The 22,309-nt window shown below is 38.6% G+C and overlaps 2 protein-coding genes across 4 annotated transcripts in view; both read left to right on the top strand.

The window, feature by feature from the left end:
• Positions 1-22,309, top strand: part of LOC105483755 (succinate-CoA ligase GDP-forming subunit beta) — a 277,662-nt gene that overhangs the window by 243,727 nt on the left and 11,626 nt on the right. For all 3 annotated transcript variants that reach the window (XM_011744738.3, XM_011744729.3, XM_011744733.3), the window contains one exon: positions 14,192-14,312. In XM_011744738.3, coding sequence (XP_011743040.1) covers positions 14,192-14,312 — 121 coding nt within the window. The remainder of the gene's footprint in view (positions 1-14,191; positions 14,313-22,309) is intronic.
• On the top strand, positions 7,517-8,105 carry LOC105483743 (large ribosomal subunit protein uL11-like). The gene has a single exon (XM_071092056.1). The coding sequence runs from the start codon at positions 7,593-7,595 to the stop codon at positions 8,088-8,090; it is 498 nt and encodes a 165-aa protein (XP_070948157.1). The 5' UTR covers positions 7,517-7,592; the 3' UTR covers positions 8,091-8,105.

Below are 22,309 nucleotides of genomic sequence, written 5' to 3'. Positions count from 1 at the left end.
CAGTCATTTGGAACTGTAACATGAAACTGGGATGGAATTCCTGTTCTCAAATCTGCCAAGGCAGACATTAGTCTTCTCAACTAGGTGACAAGAACTTTAGAGTCTAGTTAGATGGCATAGTACGAAAGGGAACTCATGTAGCAGAAATGGGCATTACAGGAAGCATCACCTACTCAAGACAAACAAAAAAATGGGAGATGACCTCAGCTAGCCTTGAGCAACACAGAAGACCATCCAGGTTTCCGGGGTAAGAACTTTGACATGATATTCAAGGCAATCATGAAAATAAAAAGGAAATAAAAAGGTGGCACATCAAGACATTTACAAAAATATTGTTGTCAACCCAAGAAGTTTCTACTTTGATAGGACACACAATAGACATTAAACAGGTTGAAAACTATTTTTTGGATCTAACATATTGGAAAATACATGTTCATGTGATAAACCCATACTGAGAAACATGTGTGATAAGATGGATGAGGTAGGCATCTGCAAACAGGGACATTTGTCCAGACATTTCAGAGAATAAAGGAGAGTTACAGAGCAGGGAAGACAAAAGGAAGCTCTAGCATATCAGGAAAGCAAATGCTTGTCTACATTGTAGACTTAGGTACTGTGTGTGTATCTGTCTTTACAGAATGCTGCTCAATTCCTAGAAAAGTCATGTGAAATTTGAGAGCTTTAGTTTCCTTCCCCACAGTTTTTCTTGGTTGTTAAGCCATCCTATACATATTCCTTTTGGGAATTTTTTTTGGTTGACTGTTAACAGCTCAATAACACAGTTTATTTGCTTAGTAGAATGTGGCTTTTGAGATAAATGTATGGTGACTACTTGCAGCTGGGTCACTGGCATTTTATGGAAGTTAAACAACGCCTTTTGTTCAAGATTGCAGATCTACATTTTTAAATATTAACCATCTTCTCGAGTTTGTCTCCATGTTACACATGTTCCTTCTTTAGACAGACTAGGAGACCACATGGGGATTCAGTCTTATTGAGCCCATCTTTCATTATGCTGAAAATAAGGATTGCAAGTCACCTTCTTGATGGACTTTCCTTAGTTCTGTTTGTGGCTAATAAACTAAATGAAGCCATTTTAGTGCTGAGAAGCTCGTTTTCACCTGACAAGCCATCATCTGTCATTTATAATGGACAGGACCCAAGATAATAAAGCCTTTAGCTTGTTTTCCTTTTTCTGCCTTTAACTGGGGTGTAGATCCAGACAGCTAATGAGCAACAATCTCAGATTGTTAGGTATTAGCCATGTCCCAAAAAGAGCCAAGGAAAGAAATGTTTGTGATAATACTCATTTAATGGCTTGTGCTGACAATGTGCAGATTTATTTGACTTTTATTTCATTGTGTAACCCATGACCATGGTTATCTTGTGGAGAGGGGGTAACTGAAAAAAATATTAACCTTCCAGTTCTAGAAGGTTGAATGGATTTTCCCAAAAGCAAGCTGGGTTGGTCAGAATGGCACATTATCAGTCTTAAAAGGAAACAATGGCACACTCATCTCACAGTATATGGAGGAAAGTTTACTTTTTAAAATATTGATAATGACGGTGTATGTGGGGTTAAGGGAACCTGGGCTGGCAGCCTGGGATCGCTTCTGTCCCAAAGCTGAAAGAGAGAGAAGGAGGTGACTACTTGACCAGAAGAGAATATCCTGTAATGAAGACTTTCTTGAGATGCTCAGATACCTTCTGTGGAGGAAACAGCCACCCAAGACAATCATACTGGGAGGGATGGGGGAATAAATGCCCCAGATTCCCTCTCCTCCTGCCAGGGTTCCCCAGATGTCAGATCCAAAAGGAACCCGTTAATCTGTTCTCTCTAGTCAGCCTCCCAGGTCCAAGAGGAGGTTGCAAAAGAGTGGAGAGGATCTGGAGAGGCCCCTGACAATTCTGCAGCACAGCTAGGTCCCAAATCATGATGTTTTGATAGTCTGTTTAACATGTGCCTCAGAGAATAGAATATTCTGGAATCCTTTTGGAAAAGGAGTCTAATAGCTAGAGAACTCTTCGAGGTCCACGAAAAGTTAACCATGGATGAGAGAAGGTGTGGCCAATCAATGATTTAGACACTTTGAGGTAGAAAGCATTTTGTTCAATTCCTTACTTAACAGGCTGTGGGGGAGTGCTCTGCCAATGTAGTTTGTAATTTGCTCCAGACGTGGTATACTGACATTTGCTGAACAGCTAAATAAATAGATCTGAGTTCCACACAACAGATAACAGCAAGGTCAGACAGTGATATTAGTAATTTTATAATATTATCTACAGCTGAGAATGTTTTTTGGCAACAGTGACACTTGATACTGCTGGTCAGTGTAGAATGAATTCTACAAGATTCCATTCCTCCTGATATTAAATATTACCGGGCACCAGCCCTGCCCAGGCATTTCAGAGGAGCCTTAATTCAAATGGGATGTTGATTTTTATAATAAATGTTATAACTTTCTTGCATTATTGTTTATTTGGTTTTCCTCTTAATTCACCTGAATTTAAGTTTGAGATATTAATGAATTTTTTCAGCAGTGACTGAAAATTCTGAAATTTCAGAATTTAAGATTCTGAGTGTGAGGTTTGGCATTAGAGTCATTTTACTGGAATGAACAAAAGGTGGGGATTTGGGGAAATGAAGTGGAAACTTGTTTTTGTAAAGAAATTTGGCAGTAAATTGCCTTTCACAAATATACTAGTGAGATTTGTAATGAATAAAACATGTATGTGTTTTAAAAATACTTTTACTTAAAATAATTTTAATATAAATTTTAGCCTATAAGAAATAGCTTATAGATCACTGATATCTTCGCTGGAATTTTATGTTTTTACTCTTTCCAGCCAGATATTTATCCACTAGGATTTTGATATGAATCTTTATCAACCCCTTATTTTTCCAGAAAACTAAATGATCAAATAGGTTTATTTGAACAGATGCCTAAAACCTCACAGAATCATTATATTCCACCTTTGTTTTACATTAGATTTGTTATTTACAGAAACAGTGGGTTTTGCCATTAACTAAATTTGTCTTCATTTCTCTGTGGTGTGAAGTGTGAATCTGTGTGGTCCTAAGTTTTGGTTCTCTCTGCTTGGCTATTTTTTTTTTCTAATTGATGTTAATCACAAATAAAGGAGAAGAAAGCACTCATGGAAATATTTTTTTTCCCTCTTGCTTGTAGGGACAGTAACCCTGTGGAGACTGATATGTTGCAATGATAGATGGATAGACATCCTGTTTATAGATTAATAAATGGGTCCTTCACCAAGTTGCCAATTTTATGGGTGTTCTCTATATTAACCCTCCAACAAATGATGATGGATATTTACATGCATCAAGATGACATAAGTCTGAGATGATTGGACAAAATGTGGCTCAGAAAGAATGTGCCAATAAATATGCTTAATCTGCACCAATGTAACTCCCATTACAAATGAAATATAGATATTGCATTATAAGCAATGAGTATCCTGCTTTGAAAGCAATTATCTGTTAAGCTGGAAAGACAGTTTTGTAACCAAATATTTCTGAACAGTCAATTCTAATAGCTGATTTGTTAAGAGAGAATTATATACCTCTTTTTTGAAGTCTTTTGATGCCCTTTTATGAAATAGTATGACCAAAATCTCTTTGCTCTATTTTTTTTTAGCTTTGAATATCTCTGTGGCCAAATTATACATTATGGTAGTTTTTGCATGATTTATTTTAAACACACAGCACTCAAAAAAGAACCTTGCATTTGCCATTCTAAATGTCCAAGTGGTTTTTGTTTTGTAATCATGACAATGGTTCTGATTCTCAGTTCAGAAGGATATGGGAACTATTGCTGGAAAAAGTAGAAACTGTGTTTGTGCTATTCCCCCAAATTTCTGTGCCCTTCAGTCCGTTTAACTCCTTGTCTCCTGTTCCTATTTATAATGCCAATCAATATTTCCGTCTTTAGATTTTTCTTCTTCCGAAAATCCTGTTAATACCTGACTTAACCACTACTACCCTGTCTGCTGACAACTACAGAAGCATTTATATGCCACCCTTGGCCTGACCAGGGCCTTTGTAGTTGCTATTCTTGATTGTGAAAGGCTTCTACTTTTGTAGATACTATAACTTTGACCTAAATGATGAAATGATTAGCATCTATGTAAAGAAGGACCCTAGATCTCTGTGCCACCTAATCACAAATATACCAGCTCCTACACACCTTTTCTGACAGCTCTCTGCATATCACATTTCCAACCCATTGACGCTTTTGCAGAAAATGACTAAATTAAAGTGTTATAACTTAGAACACAGATGGTCTGCTAAAGCTCACATTAAGCTAGAATCCAAATTATTTGACCAGAAGATTTTTTCAAGGAGCATTACTTAGGTCTAATACTCCATAGAATATACTTTGGAGAAGTTTGATTTAAGGAAACAGGTCCTTGTTTTGGGAGGAAGTATGGCTTTATAATTTATATGGTGCAGTATTCACATTAGTTTTTAACCTGTTAAGCTATACCAGTATTCCTAATGGAAGATGTCTTCATTCTCTTTAGAGCTGGAAGTCTATATTTAAATTTTTTGCTTTACATATACCTAAACCTACATAATTAATATATTCTTGGTGGTTATGCAGGATGTGAATTGGATTTCTTTACTGCCTGATCTTTTCTTTGTAAAAATTATTAAAGGAGGGGCAATGTTGACAGGCTACACCGTTAGTTATAATTATGTGTAATTAATATGTGTCATGTAACTCCCAAGTTAAGGAAACAAATATATTATACACTTGCATTGACTCTTTCCTCCACTTCCGTGACAGACATTGTTAACAGGTCAAAGATCTCTGCCATGGAACTAGAATGTGCCCCCATCATCATTCTCCAAGCAGCCACGTACAGAGTTACCATGCCTTCCAGTGGCCATTCCACTGCCTGATATCTAAAATCTGTATTGATGATGATGTCTCACCGTTAGAATTTTTATGACCGTAATTTCAAAGAGTATTAGTGGCAACAGTATAAATTTCAGTGTTTCAGAAATGGGGAGGAGGAGCTATCAGTCTGCAGAGAGAGGTCTTGTTAGGAACATCTGTTTCAGCTCAGGACAGAGTTTAGTGTTTGAAGGCCAGGCCCCACTCTTGTACCTTCATGACCCCTCCCCAGCCCCATCTAACTAGGAAATGCAAACCATGAGCTCTGGACAACTCTTTTATCAGTAAACAGGAAATATCTTTATTTGTAAAGAACTAAAACCCATTGGTCCACAAACCTATAAAAGATATCTTACAAATCAAAAGATTGATTTTAATTCAGCAGCAAAATTTGAAAGCAAGAAATACTTGGGCACCAGAATACAGGACTCAGAAGCATGTCCTTGAAGCTTGGAAATAGGACCAACATGGAGCTGGAACTCTTGACTAATCTTGGGAGTCTCTGATTATAGAGAGACTACCAGAGGGAGTGGAAAGAACATGGACTTTACAGTAAGACTGACTTAGTTTAAATCTTGACTCCATTGCCTACTGCTGTGTGACGTTTAAGCTCATTGAGTTTGTTTATTTACCAGGGAAAGTTGAAATACATAATTTCTAGCACCTAGGAAAATTAACACTCAATAAACCTTAATCCTCCATACAATTTTGCTTATTCTAGCAAGGAGTAAATTATAGAATGTAAGTAAAGTGAAGAATATAGGAAGAAGAGAATAAACAGAGTAAGGACAGATCAGAGTCCAATTAGACCCATTTCCCTAGGTTCACCTGACTGCTGTCAGAGGTCATCCTGAATGGAAACTTGACTCTCCAACAAGTTACTGTCCCCAGAGGATCTATCCATAAGATGTCGTTTCCATGCTCTCAGTTCAGAGAAGTTGGAATAAAATGATTGGTTCATCTCAACTGATGAATTTAAAATTCCCAAATCTTGTTTTGTATTAAGGGTGTTGTATAAGACATTTCCTTTTGATGTTGAGATTTTCGGGCAGGATCGTGGACTCACTAAAATTATTTCTTTTTTCCTTGGAAGAAATTAAAAGGGCAGAGTGGGAGGGTATCTTTCGAGGAATGCTATTTTTCACATGTCAATTTTAGCTATTTTGGAGGTATATGAATTGCTTTATTCCAAGGATCGTGGCATTTGAATTCATACGAAAGAAAATAATTTCAAACTCCAAGAATATACCAAAGGTAGAAATGTGAGCCTGAGCAGCTTGCCAGAATTTCAGCAGAAGGCAAATCTGGTCCCAATCGAACCAATCTGTTGGTTTATTTGTATTATTACAATAAAGCCCAAGATTGAATTCCTCACCTGAATCACTTCCTTATTGACTGAATCCATTTAGACTCCCCTCTAATTTAGCAGAGTATTTTTTATTAAAGCCAGGCATACAAACATCAATTATCCAAGCTGCATCTCATTTCCTTCACCATTTATTTTCCTTCGTTGGCTGCCAATGGATTAGAAGACATGATTAGAATTCATCAGGAAAATAAAAACAACAAAAAAGAAAGAAAAACAGTTTCACAAAAACAGATGCTTAAACAAGAGCAACAACGTTCAGAATTAAAATAGCTTGTGATTTTTTTTAAAGTCCTTATCTTGACTAATATAAACATGCTTGCTTGATTTTTATCAACCTCGTGCTGCTGCAGTGGGACTAAATTAGCATTCCTGATTGGAATAGGAAAAGACAAAACCTAATAGTTGCACTTACTGTGCTTCTTGTATATGCTACAGTATTTCTAAATACAATGCAGTACTTAACTATTTGCAATAACCATTGCCAAGTGGCTGACTTACTGTGAAAGTTTTCTATTTGTTCACTTCCAGTCAATGTCAGGGAGGAAAAAAGAACAAAACAGAGGCTTTCCTTCTATGAACTTGTTAAGGTAACAGGTTTTGTTTTAAAGGAATGTTATTAAAGTTGGTTGGACTCCTTTATGTAATTGGCCACCACTACTTCCTGGGTACCTTAGTGTTATCAGTGATGGCAAGAAAATAACACAACAAAGAGAGACAACGTAATGTCTGAAAAGTGTTATCAAAGATACATCAAATGACACAAAGAAGGAGGGGTGATGGAATACTTGCGGTGAATTTGAGGGGAAATGAACCAAGTCACATCTATGTCAGGTTGGCAAACTATGATCTGTGGGCCAAATCTGACCCACCACTTGTTTTTGTAAATAAAGTTTTATTGGAATACGACCATGCTCATTCACTTACATATTGTTTGTCTATGATTGCTTTCATGCTGCAACAAGGGTAAGTAGCTGTGACAGAGACTGGCTCACAAAACCTAAAATCTGTACTGATAGAGCTCTTAAAAGAGAAACGTTGTCAACCTCTGGTGGATGTCAGTGGCTCCCCTATCATTACCCAGCTGTTCCTGACTGCCCTGCATGTGCTGTAGTGAAACAGACATTGGTTTGAACTATAACTGCTTAATAACTAGGAGACCCTAAATTTTCTGAGCCTCAGTTTATCTATAAAATGGAGGTTAAAAATACATATATAGCTCTCGGCTTTCGGCTCGGAGGGGGCGAAGGTGCAACTTTCTTCGGTCGTCCCGAATCCGGGTTCATCCGACACCAGCCGCCTCCACCATGCCGCCGAAGTTCGACCCCAACGAGATCAAAGTCCTATACCTGAGGTGCACCGGAGGTGAAGTCGGTGCCACTTCTGCACTGGCCCCCAAGATCGGCCCCCTGCGTCTGTCTCCAAAAAAGGTTGGTGATGACATTGCCAAGGCAACGGGTGACTGGAAGGGCCTGAGGATTACAGTGAAACTGACCATTCAGAACAGACAGGCCCAGATTGAGGTGGTGCCTTCTGCCTCTGCCCTGATCATCAAAGCCCTCAAGGAACCACCAAGAGACAGAAAGAAACAGAAAAACATTAAACACAGTGGGAATATCACTTTTGATGAGATCGTCAACATTGCTCGACAGATGCGGCACCGATCCTTAGCCAGAGAACTCTCTGGAACCATTAAAGAGATCCTGGGCACTGCCCAGTCTGTAGGCTGTAATGTTGATGGCCGCCACCCCCATGACATCATAGATGACATCAACAGTGGTGCTGTGGAATGCCCAGCCAGTTAAGCACAAAGGAAAATATTTCAATAAAGGATCATTTGACAAAAAAAAATACATATATAAGCTTATTGTAAATTCATTGTAGATGCTCAATAAATGTTAATTTCCTGCCTGACCTTACTACAGTCTATGTAGGTGTCTTAAAACCAAAGACTTCTCAAACTCTGTCATGGCATTTGCCCTATGAGGCTCTGCATGATTTGCGAGGGGGCCCATCTCGTTTCCATCACTCTACTTCTCAGGCCCCAGGAACCTGACACTCCATATTCTGTTCAGGTTCTCAAATGCACCACACTCTTTTCTGTCCCTCCACCTTTATACATAGCATTCTGTTGTCTTAAGATACTTTTCTCCCTCTCTTAATCTTGATCTACTTGCCATCTTCTGGACTGCCCTTCAGACTCTAGCTTAAATGTCTCTGCCTATGAGAGGCCCTCCCTCACCACCTAGTGTAATATGGGTCTTGTCCCACTACTCACATAGGACCTAGCATTTTCCTCCCCTTCATAACTATTATCATGGTTTGCAGTTTTAGATATATAGAACCTTTTTGCCTAATTTTAAAATCTTTCTTGCTGGCTTAGCTACTGACTACAAGCACAGGGCCCATAGTAGGCCCTGAAGAATATATATATTAAATTAATAATTCTTTTTATTGAGCAATCTTGCAATATTTTTATTTCATTAAGGGGAGTCATTATCATGTTGAAGAAAAAGCTAAATTTGTTAGACTGACAACGTACAGGCTGCATAATTTGACACAAGTTGTTTTTACCCCTCTGAGTCTTGGTTTTCTCATCTGCGAAAGGGAGGTAGGTGATATCTGTCTCACAAGTGTATGGCAGAGTTGGCTGTGGTAATGAACATGAAGAGACTAAGCCAGCACTCATTATAGGGCTTCTCTAGGTTTGCTGGCTCAGTAGGATATTTGACAGTAGATAAAGCTGTGACCCCTTGATTCTCCCAGATCTTCACCTCAATCTGGGGATGATTGTACCCACCTCCTGTGATACTCATGTGTTAAATGTGTTAGTACACATACAATAATTAGAATACTGAATACAACCTGCTAAATGCTTTAGTAACATTAATTATGGTTGTATTTGTGATTGCTATTCATATATCAACTCTTAAGGACCATGGACACTTTGCCTAGAAAAGTACACATTTAGACAAAAATTCTATAGACAGCTGCGAAAAATTCACAATTCCTCTGAAACTCACAATCCTCTCCTGAATACATATGGTGTGCACTAACACTTGCCATTATCTGAAACTCATAGCCCTATCCTGAATCCATGTGCTGTGGGTTACCACTTGCCATTGGAGGTCTTGGAGGCCATATCCTGTAGGAGCAGGGTAGCCATGGGATTTAACTACTATTATCCCCCCAAAATGTTGTGTTTGTGAATTCACCTGACTGGGGAATCCCTAATGTTCATCAGATAATCAAAAGGATCCATGTTCCAAAGAAGAGGTTTAGTATTGATTTTTGTTGGTTTGTTTATTTGGGCAGTGGGGATGATGTTGACAGAAGCTTGATAAATAGCAAGGGCTGTGGCTGTTCTTTTTTCAAAGTTTGGTTTTTACTTTTAATTGTGGACTAAAATCTGCAGCTAGAGTGTGTTTTGCAAAGCAAAACACCCACAGACATTTGAAAAACTTGCACGTGGACTGCCCGACCACCTGCACAGCTGCCAGCGCAAACTTGCCTTGGGATCAGCTGTCTGGGATCTGGGGACCTGGGCCCTGTATCTGGCACTTCAGCTTCCTCATTAGATGATCTTTACTTTTGTGAAACAGTAAATAGCAACCCTCATAATTGTCACCCGAGAATTAGAAAAAGCCTCGGTTCCCAAAAGCACTTGGGATCTTCCGGGAGAGTCTCTGGGTACTTAAATAGACCTAACACTGAATTCTTAAAAAAAAAAAAAAATTCTCTTTGCCAGGGGGCTGGGGGAAGATAATTAAAAGTTACTGTTGATAACGTCATGGAACAGCAGTTAGTAGTTGTAAAATGAATGAACATGTGAGGCACACATTGACAATTTGACATGCTTTATAAATGCTAAATAATAATAATGATGTCACGAGGCTTTCATTTTTAAACTATCTTAATTTCATTCCCAGTTTGAGATTGCAGATTACAGTAGTTAATTATAGAAATTGGCCCAGAGTTAAACCTTAAATCAGATTTCCATTAAAGTGCATGACTGCAGCAAATTACTTTACAGTAGGAGAGAAGGCGAGAATAGCATAATCTCTGGTTGAGTAGCATCTTCTCACCACCCAGGGTGGTGACTTCCCTCTTAGGGTGCTGTGGTATATCGTGTGTCCTAAACAATCCCATTTCCCTGAGCTAAGCAGCCTGCTTATTTCTAGGTCTTGTTGCTCTTCTTGTAGAAATCTCAATTACTTTGTTAGTATTGGTCATACTCTTTCTGCTCCTCTATCTTCCTCATGACTTCTCACTCTCCCTTTTGCATTTTCTCTCTCTCTCTTATTCTTTTGCATTCTCTCATGGCTTCTCTTACTACTTCTTGTTCACTCATTCTCTTTCTCACTCTCTTTCTCTCTCTCTCTCTCTTTCTCTCACCCCCGTGCTCTCTCATGGTTGTTCTGTATTTCTCATTGTCTCTCATGCACTCAATCTCCTCTGTCCTTCTGTTCCCCTCCTATAACTTCTCTTCTGCCTTTCAAGGAGGCTACTTTCAAGACTTGCCTCCACCCAGTTCTAAAGAAGGAAGAGGCTAGGCCTGGCGGCTCACACCTATAATCCCAACACTTTGGGAGGCCAAGGCAGGAGGATCAGTAGAGGTCAGGAGTTCAAGACAGCTGGCCAACATGTCAAAACCACGTCTCTACTAATAATACAAAAACTAGCCAGGTGTGGTGGCAGGGGCCTGTAGTCCCAGCTACTTGGGAGGCTGAGGTATGAGAACCCGGGAGGCGGAGGTTGCAATGACTCAAGACTGCACCACTGCACTCCAGCCTGGGCAACACAGTGAAAATGTGTCTCAAAAAACAAATAAATAAAATAAAAAGGAAGAAATAAGAGGATCCAAGTTCCCATCCCTGGCCTCTGGTACCTGACAATCTCGGCCTCACCTGTATTATCTTAAGTTACTTCACCATTCAACCATTAGTTCCTCAATAAACTAAGTTGGGTGACATATCTGCCTTTATCCTGGCTGCTCCCTTTATCTCAGATCCTGCTCTTTTTTTTCTTCTTGTCTACCAGACCGTCACCTCTTCCAAAAATCCTCTGTCATATCAGCAGCCTGCATCACTGCCTCTGCGCTGGTCTTGGCTGTGTGAGACCATCTGTAGACCCTGTATTGTCATTGCCAGTTTATTGGTCTGGCTCTCAAACTAGTCTTTGAATTCTTCCCTGAGGACAGTGATGATATTTTATCCTTCTCCATATCCCAAGAACTTAATTCTGTACCTGGTACAAAGGAGATGTTCATCAGGTGTCTGTTGAAATTAATTCATTCATTGTTAAACCATTATTTGTACATGATTATGCCATGTCATGGACTGTGCTGGCTACTGATCATTAAAAAATGGAAAAATACATAATCTTTGTCTTAGAGAAGCACAAAGATGATCCAAACACAGGAGTTGCATCTTGGGGTTGGGGAGAGGAAGGTAAGAGGAGAATCAAGTACATTGGAGAACAACAGCTATTCATTTCTCAGTAAGTCTAACAAAGCCATTTATTCCTCTGCAGTTAGAAAAGAAGGCTTTTCCTGGAGTTCAGCACCAACTAAAGTAGTTGAATTTTAGGCACAAGTGGTTGTATGAAGAGTGTCTATTTTTAACGTCGGACTCTTAATTAAACACGAGATACTGATACATGAGAGACTTATGGGAACTGATGCCAATTGAGGCAACACTGATTCACAGCTCCTGTTTGACATTTACTCCAGGGACTCACCCACTAAGTAGAGTTGAATCACAGGGTCTCAAGCCCCTTCTGTCCTTTTCGCTCCTATCCCTCACTCCTGCCTGTTTAGGTGAATTCACATAAGATTATCATGTGAACTATAATCTATAAAATGATCATAAAGCTTTAGATGGGTTAAACAGAGTCAGTGATTCTAATTTCATGAGAATTCCCTGAGAAGTTGACATCCGAACTTGTCCTTAAGGAACGTGCAGGCCGGAACATGGCAGAGGCATGCAGGTGCCAATGTGTGTTTTACTAGAATGCCAAGTTCCTCTGCACAAACCTTACTGAGCCTCAGCAGGTCCTGAGTTTCTATCACGGACCCCGTGGAGTCATTCTTGCTCCTGAATGTTTTTCTTCTATTGTTCTGGCAAGTTCCTCTCCATCCCACAGTTATTTGGAAACTGCTGCTGTACCAAGTCTCAATACTAACAGCATTTAATAGCTGTCATTAGAAAGCAAGCTTCTGCTTACCAGTCGGCCTGCTGTGAATGGTAATGGGAGATTTCTTTTTTGGGAGTAGCCCCAATCTCTAATTGGTTTGAAAAATATTGTTCATTTCTTTGATTCTTAAGACATTACCTTTTTGTTGAACTTCAATAAGTTTGTATTTCCATTATATTTAAATTCAGCATGAGCTGCAGTCTACTGAAAAAGGTTTTCTTACTTGCTCTCTAGGTAACCTGCCCACTTTCATCACTGCTTGCTGAATAAATGCATGTGTAAATATCCATTAAGTACATTTAAAGCCATGTGGTAAACATTTCACATGTATTATCTCATTTAGGCCTTTCAGCATCCTGTGGGCTAGGTCCTCTTTTTATTCCTGTGATACAGATGAGGAAATGTTCAAGAGAGGTTCTGTAAGTTGCCCAAGGTCCCAGCCCTAGCAACTGACATCAATGAACAAATCAGTAGGCAATCTAGGGGGCTGACTTTGGGCCTGGCCACAGCCACATGACAGCTGTGTGACCTTGGGACAATATTCCCTGAATGTACCCGATGGCTTTCTCAGCTAGAGAGTCAACCTTCACCGTACCTTATGAATAGGGTTCTGGAAAGGCTCACTATAAAAATAAGGATTTGTGTAATCCACTTTCTAAACAGTTAAATGCTATACAAATGTAAGATATTCTCTTCTCATATGTTTAGTGTAGGTAATTTAACACACTGAAATAATGGGATTTTTATGCAGCACATATATATATGCTTTACAATTAGTGTGGCATAATTTAATTGTGACTCTATTGTTGGAATTTTGATGCCTCCAGCTTGATGAATAGCCATTTTTCTGTGGGTGTTATCAATTAATCTAGGTAATGAATTCTCTTCATTATCTCGTTCTTCATGTTAATTATACAGGATTTTCTGATGCCTATTTATCAAGTCAGGACAAGTAGAGTTTGTTTGTTTGTTGATTTTTTTTTTTTTTTTTTTTTTTTTGGCCCACATGCCTTTGAATATGGAATATGTACAAGCAAGTTAACATGACGGGTTTACATTTACATTTCTGAGAAGCTCCAGTCAGTAGCTTGACTTTCCTTACATTGTTACTTATGCTATAAGCTTGCATCTCTTTATTTCAAGAGTCTTTTTCTTAATCAAAAAGGTTACTAAGATAATTAAACTATCTCTGATTTTTGAGAACATAACTTCTAGCATATCAAAGAGGTATTAGGGAAGCATGAAAACATTTGAATCTTTTTTACCTTTTAATACAAAACAATAAATGGTTTCTAATTTTGAAATATTGTGTGAGGCACCATGACATATAAAAATGTAATTGTAAATCGGGAGGAAAAAAGCCTAAGTGCAAGAAATTTTAAATGATACTACTTATAAAAAGAATAGACAATATTTTCAAAAAAAAGAAGACATTATATAATAGACAAATGAATGATGATTAAATTCATTTTGAGTTCAAAAGAGTGATTGATGGGAAAATTTGGTAATGTTATGTTGTGATATTTATTAATTCATTACTAATATGAGCTTGCTTAACATGTTATCAGTCTTTTTTGTATTTTGTGCTCTGTTTAAAACAAAAACAAAAAACAAGGAGTCTTATCTTAATGGTCTCTATTATTTAGCCGGTTGTTTTTGAGACTGTTGGCGATCCGCATTTTGATGGGTAACTTTTTATTTTTGATTTCAGGTTGAAGCCATCCTTGTCAATATTTTTGGTGGTATCGTCAACTGTGCCATCATTGCCAATGGGATCACCAAAGCCTGCCGGGAGCTAGAACTCAAGGTGCCCCTGGTGGTCCGGCTTGAAGGTGAGTCATGGTAGATTTCCGCTGTGCCAGTACCCTCTCTCCAAGATCAGGTGACCAGCATGTTCTGGATTCACAGACTTCCTAATAGAAGGAAACACTGGATTGTATAATATGAAACAAACGCAATACAGCAGGATTTCCCTGGGCCTCTAACAAACTAATGTGGGTTGTAGCTCTCCAAGTATGGCAAGTGTTACGATTCTCCAGATATCCCAAACTTACTTCAGAGTGAAAGCCCTTTTATTTATGAATCATTTTATGAGATTAGTGTTTGGGGAAAAACACTCTGAGAAATGTTTCTCTGAGAATTATTCATCATAATTAAGGATCCCAAAAAACTTTGATTTTTTGGCTTATATTTGTCAATATTTACTTGATTTAATTGATAAATAAATTTAATAACTGAAATTTCTTGGAATTTAAAAAATTCTTAAAAAATAAATTGTATATTTTTATAGTATTTTTATATATCAGTATGTATTACATATTTTGTGAAAATAACTGTTTTTAAAAAGTTTTAGTAAGAATAATGATATTGTTTTACAGGTTTGTAAATCCTTTTCACATCTAGATTATCTGTATCTACATAAAATGTTATAACATGTTTTGGTTGAAGTATATGAAGAAAATCTGGCCTCAGAGACATACGTATTTTTAAAAAAAAAAAAAAAAAAAGAGTAGTTTTGTCTGTCTGTGTGTTTGTTTGTTTGTTTGTTGCCCAGGCTGGTCTTGAACTCCTGGCTTCAAGTGATCCTCCTGCCTCAGCCTCCCAAAATGTTGGGATTATAGGCTTAAGCCACCACACCCAGCCAGGGGGAGTTTTTAATGCTCTTTTCATATAGTTTTGAATATTCTTTGGTATTACACTAAAAGTCTATAGCTTATAGTTTATTGAAAATTAGTGTCCATGTGAAATCTGAAACTATCTCGATGAATTTTTCATATTCCATTAAAAGCCATTGATCTGTCTTACACATTAAGTGAGTTTTATCCATGTATGGTTCAAAATCATTCATTGATTATCCAGAAATTTATGATTATGCAGATCTTCCAAAGGTTGTCTCATTTCAATGTACAATATCAAAAAAAAAAATCACATGCATTAATATTACCACCATCATATCAGAAAAGCTTTTTATTAGGAAGCTGTTAAGTTCACAGGGCAGGTGCACATTGTCTAGAATTTGAATTTCACTTTATAGTGCAAATTTTATCAACCACAAGACAGTTAAGTTGTTTTCCTTGATGGGACAGACTCACTTCACTCATGTTTAAGAAAATGTCTGCCAACTAACCAACTCAGAGCAACTATAGTGTGTCAGTCTTTATTCCAAGAAATTTCATGGAATTACAGCATTTCATGGAAAAGCGAGCAGTTTAGCTTGATACCCAGACGATTGCACAAACACTTTTCCTCACAACAGTTCAGGATGCTGCAGAAGTGCTTTATGTGTGTTTATCATTTGGTCACAAAGAGAATCAAAAAGATGTGTACTCAAGGGTTGAGGTTTAGTGAAATAATTTTTTTTTTTCTGTACTGTGAGTGTGTGGTAGTAAAAAGTACTATGATCAGTCGGGGTAGTGGTGCATGCCTCTAGTCCCAGCCAATCAGGAGACTGAGGCAGGAGGATTGCTTGAGCCCAGGAGTTCAAGGCTGCAGTGAGCTATGATCATGCCACTATACTCCAGCCTGGGCAACTTAGCAAGACCCCATCTCAAAAAAAAGTACAATGATTACTAGCAAAGTATGGTGCCACTGCCTTGATTCCATGATAACATGCCAGCAGTTTTGCCTACCATTACTTTTGACCTATCAGTACAAATGTCAACATAGTATTCTCTTATTGTTGTTATTACTACCACTATTACTATGAAAGCGGTTTTTACCTTAAGGAGCTCCCCGCAACCCCGTTTAAAGTGTGTTAGGACGTTTTCTCTAAGGTGAGGCAATTGATGTCTAACATGGGATAAATTCAATTACTCACGTTATCCTAGGGGTAAAATGAAAACCCAAAGGGCCAAATATAGTAGATTATTTACCTGGAAATTAATATATTAGATCTAAGAAAGCTAGCCTAACTAATACTTTGATCAGGTCCTGTGAGCCTTTGTCTAATGTTTACGTGTGGTAAAGTTTAAGCATTAAGAAGTGTTTTTTAGACCATGGAGCAGATTTGAGGCTTGATGGCAGCGTGGGCTTCCCTCAGTGTCTTACTTGGTTTAAGTTGATGATGATGAACTGAACACCAGGAGGAAGGGGGATCTGCAGGGAAAATGGGGAGAGGATGTGAGTGATAAGGCAGGAGAGGTGAAATATGTCACTGTGAAGTGAAACTGGTCCCAGTACGGACACGTCCACAGGGGACAGTGAAGGAGGAAGGAGATGCAGAGGTAAGTGGGCACTGGTGAGACAGAGAGCAAAGTGATGAACAGGACATGCAGAAAATAGAGACCTGGAGAGTAGGAAGAGAAAGGACAATGAGAATCAAACATACAGAAGAGCAGGGGCATGCACTGACAAAAACATCAGACCCTCCTCCAAGAGCCATGTCTCCAATGACAGCAGCATGAGAATGACCTCGGAGAGGCTGGGGGTGGTGGTGGGAAACAGGTCCGTCTTACCTTGCAAGGGGACAGGGCTTGAATAAAGAACAGAAGATGGAATATTAACTCTGTACAGAGCATACGTTGGAAACAAGCACTGGAGAGAATGCCTAAATCCAGAAAAGTGCAAAGAGGCCAGGGGACATCATCAGACACAGAACGGGACCCTGGCTCGGATCTGCATTCACCCTGCCTAGAACAATTAATTCCACCACTCAGCCAGGGGCCCCTGTTCTCCACGTATTCTGGGTGTTAGCGGCAAACCTTGGGCTCTAATACGCCGAATGAAAATGTTTTCAAAGCTACTCAGCCCAGAGTCAATCTACCGAGGCTGCCTTTTTGATAGGAGGTAAAGGCATTATCACTGCTCTCATTTCTTTGTCTTAGAACCTAGCATAACTGAAGACTTGAAGAATGAATAGCCACCAAGCATATGGGACACAGCTGAAAACTCTGTGACTGCGTCTGAACTCTTTAATACCCATAGGTTTCTTTCTCTCCTCCAGCAGACCAAAGGATCACATACCATCCTGTAGCAAATAGGAGTGCAAACTGTGACCTTCTTAGCATACCGAGTCCATGCTGAAAAGGACACGATTTGTACTCTTCTATTTGTGGCTCCAATTTGTCTGTATTTCAGAATCCAGGATAAGAGAGTGTCCACCCAGAGGAGGTACAGTGCCTAGTCAAGAAAGCGAAAGACACAGAATGTGTTTATAGTCACAACAACTTTAGAGAGAGTTTAGGGAATGTTAGAGAGATTGGTAAGAATGAAGGGGGTGGGATAATTGTTTTTAAAGATATTTGGCAAAAGAAAGACAAAATGTTTATGTTGCTGAAACAAACCTTTTGGTATTGGGTGGAAAATAAAATTGAGAAGATTTGGCTAAGAGAAACGGGATCCAGTCTACAAATTATCTGGAGGTTTATTATTAGTATATTAAGAGCTCAACTTGGAATCATAATGCACACCTGAGAAACAAGCAAATTTCTCTTCAGAAATATCTGAGACATAGAAGTTTCCTCCAGATCTAAATGGGACAGTAATAAAGAAAAATGAATTCTTAAAAAAATTATTATATGATGTTGGTGGATTCTGATAAAGAACTATAAAACCACTGAAAACATTTTGTATACTGTGTTTGGTTGGCCAAAACGCTTTGTACACTGACTGTATAGAGCTGTCAATAAATGCACATTTCTCAACAGTTTCATGGGTTGGGCCAAGTTAACTGTCTAGGTAATTTTTGTGCCAAGTTTTGTATACATTTCAAAAAGAAAAAAAAGAAAACCTCATTTCAGGTAATTTGTTCTTTATTCATACCAGAAACAATTGGTTACAAAGGCTGAATTTCCCCCACATATGTAGCTGTTCATTTCACCCAAGAGTCTTTTGAATAAAAATAATCCTCTGTCTCAGTTGGTGAGTTCTATTCTGATAAGGCAAGTAAATACATGTAATTATAAAGTTACCATTTTCAAAGAGGAGAATAATCCTTTCCTGATCCACTGGTAAAACAGCTTGTAATTATTATACAGCTGAGAACAAAGTTTTGTCCACAAAATCCTACTACATCAAGCCTGATTTGATTGATTAAGACTTTTCTCATCAGGATATTTTTAATACATTGTGGGAGGGCAACAGAATCTTTAAACTGTGGGCTACATGTTAGAGAGACTTATGGCAAGGATCCTGGATCTTCTGAATGGTCACAGAACAAACAAGAAGGCCACTTACTGTATTCACAGGAAATAGATACTAGTAACAAAATGTGCCGTTGGGTTTTGAAATGTCTGCTATCTGGGTCACTGAAAATCTCACAGTTCTTCAGACTGTTGTAAACATGTGGCAGCATGCCTGAAACTTAGAAAGTACTTAATAAATATTAGCAATAGAAATTATTTACCATTGTAATTCAGTCTCTGGTAACATTTTTCCATCACATCTCATTTTTAGTGTCACTTGGCTTTGTAATAGCTACTGGGATGACGAAGACCCCTTTTTACCTCACTCTCCCTAGCTAGACAATGGTGTGTGTTCTGGGAGTCTGAGCCAATTTTAATATTGATACGAATAAAGAACCTTGAGAAATTCATCCATCAAAACAGAGTATAGTGTAATGTCAGGTCAAATAGAAACTACCACTAAAAGTGTCCAAAATGTTCCCATCTGTTTGTACCACTTTATCTTTCTTTGTCCTTGCAGACAATGAAGACTTGCTCTATTTAGAAACAACAGAAGGAACCAAATCATACTCTAAGGTTGGATAAACTACAACTAAACGTAGAGAAAATTGTGGGAGAATAAGAATTTATGTTTTGACGTAGAGGAAAGCAAGTGAAAAATGTAGATGGAAGATAAAAGACATTTCCCAAAGGTCCCTGTCATTGGCAACTTTTTCTCCACTGGAAGTACTGAGAACCACTATTTGTGACAAGATATTTTTGTTTTGGTTGTTTTTCATTTTCACTGAGCTGTCCCTGCAGAAAAGCAGTTTCCTGTGCAGCCAGTTCTGCATGTGGTTTATGAAGGGCCTTTAAAAGGAGCGTAACTTCTCCTTTTGTCTGTCACATCTCTCCTTGGATGGTCCCCTGTATTCACACGTCTTTCGCTACATGCATTCTATCCAGTGTTGCAGCTTCGTCTCTGATCCTCTCCCACGCTCTTATTGAGTTCCCTTTCTGACGTTCCCAAGTCCATCAACTATGCCATCATTCTCCTGGTTCACAAATTTAAATTCCTTAGATTCCCCTTGTTCTCTCATCTCCTTTCCTCTCTGCTCTTGCATCCATATCACTTTATATCTGTGGCAATTCTGCTTGGGTTTTTGGTTCTACCTAATGTCGTTAACTCGGTACCTACTCAGTTTTCCCACTCTCTTCTTTTAGCCATATAACATATTGCTATAAAACCATTACTCTCTCCAGGACAGCCTTCTGATCTACCCAGGTGCTGGGCTGCAGTTTTTACCACTGTTATGACCCCAGTACCAACTCTCAGGTATGGATGATGACTTACTTGATGACTGACTTTTGATCCTCTACTCACTCCTTCCTTCTTCCTTTGCATTGATTCAAATCCTACCTATCCTCCAGACTCAACTTGAAAATTCTCCTTTTATACTACTTTGCTAACTCACATCTCTAAATCTACTATAACTATAATAGTCCATGTTGAATAAGCATAAAAGTGGGTTGTGCCAATGAAAGTGAGCAAAGCTACTCTAGACACTGACTTTAATGGAAACATTATCAGGAGTCTGTATTTCCTTAGTCTAAAAAGCATTGCCTTGATTTGCATTTAGTTCCCTTTATGGATAATACCTTCTCCAAATTTCTGCATTGTTTCACCTATGATCAGTGCCAAGAGTACAGTTATAACAGAATGCTTCATCTTCCCTTTGTTTATTATGCATGGCCAATACAATGTTGGGATAGGTCTTGTCTTGCTATGGGGCTCCTGCATTCGCAGAAATCACACATATGAATATTAGTGAGTATCCCTGGTAATTTCACGTTGAGTGTGAGAGCCTGTACCTATCCGAGGACGTTTATCACATGATGCCAATTTCCACAAGAAGAAGAAAAGGACACCAGCTAGGACTCCAGAAATGTCCAAAGCTCTCTTTCTTTTTCTCTCTTGATAAAGATCCCAGGTTCTTATAATAAGAGAGGAGCTATAATAGTGGAAAGAGGGTAGTGGCTGAGAAAGGTCACTATGTGTATTTTTCTTTACATAAATTTGGGAGACAGTGCCCTCTTTGATCTCATCCCGAGCTATCACATTCAATTCCTTCATGATCCAGTGGACATTGTGAAGTTATCAATATTTCTGAAGATTCAGCAAATGAGTCTGGTGGCTGTCTGGGATCCCCTGATGGCTACTTCTACTAAGATAGAAGCAGTTCCTATTAGCAGGTAACACTTGTTACCGTTTTATAGATATCATCTTATATTGTTAATTTTTTCCATTTTATTTTCCCAGCCATCTAGTAACTGACATATTTTTTTACATCTCTCTTGATCCTCTTTAATGCCTAAAGCTCATTGACCTGCACATGGTATTTACTAATATACTAATTAACTAATTAAAAAACCACAGGCATAAACCTTGGAAGTACATTTACTTAAAAGATGCAAATCTGAACATCTAACAAATTTAGAAATGTCAAAGCTGCTTCTTAGTATCTCAGGCAGACCTCTGGTGCAATCAGCAGAGACTATTAAGAAAAATAATCTTTGAATGTGGTATTTTGCATATTTCAGCATGAATATCATCTGGGTATTATAAAAATTATTTAATTCTTCTGGAATACTAAGCAGAGTATGAAAATAAAAGATGCACTCCTTTAAATCTTTTGGGAAAAGTTTAAGGCAGGGTAACTAGCCTTTCTAGAAATGTATGAATAACTAACACATTGTGGGCCGTTGTGACAACTCAGGCACAGAAAGGATCACCAGAAAGAATGGGTCAATCATAGTGTGCATTCATTTCTAGTTATTTCCAGTGACAAACAATAATATAATTTGCTAATAGAGACCTGTCCCCCTTTAAGAACAGGAGAAGAGTAGACTCTTAAAATCTGAGGGTCTCTGATCACTTTGACCCTGAAAACAGTCTGACATCAACATTTTAATCAGAAATACACCAATACTGATGCACTCATCAACTCCTTGATCAACTTTTTTTCATTGTAGCTTTGTCAGTTATTTTCCTTTTATGACTTTTATTGGGATCAATTATGCTGCATTTACACTTCTAAGAAGATGTAATTCATTGGTATGTTTTAATGTTCATATTAGGCTTTGCTGACTGGAGTGTGTGCTATTTTCATTTTTCCTTTGTGATTATTATTTCTATCAAGTCCGTATTGTGCAGATCTAAGCATGTGAGGCAGACAGTCTCAGGGAAGGAGAGAGAAAGGAGAGTGGCAGAGAGTGGAAGAAGAAAGAGATACAAAAAGAGAGGCAAGCACGGAGAACAACACAGGCTACAGCTGTTTGGGAGTCTTAATGTCAAAGGATGGGGGTATACCAGCAGGGTCAAAATATCCTTGGACTTTTTCTTGAGAAGGTCTCCAGGGAATTATGGCTCTAACACAGAGCTTGGGAAAACTGAGCTGTTCCAAGATTGATACTGTAAATGATATGGCTTGACTCTGTGTCCCCACCCACATCTCATTTTGAATTGTAATAATCCCCACGTGTTGTGGGTGGGACCCTGTGGGAGATAATTGAATCATGGGGGTGGGTTTTTCCCGTGCTGTTCTTGTGATAGTGGATAAGCCTCACAAGATCTGATAGTTTTACAAAGGGGATTTCCCCTACACATGCTCTCTCTTGCCTGCCACCATGTAAGACGTCCCTTACTTTTCCACCATTATTGTGAGGCC

This window comes from Macaca nemestrina, chromosome 2 (assembly GCF_043159975.1).
Source record: "Macaca nemestrina isolate mMacNem1 chromosome 2, mMacNem.hap1, whole genome shotgun sequence".
NCBI lineage: Eukaryota > Metazoa > Chordata > Mammalia > Primates > Cercopithecidae > Macaca > Macaca nemestrina.
Note: the sequence above shows the minus strand (reverse complement) of the source record. Positions and strands in the feature narration are given on the sequence as shown.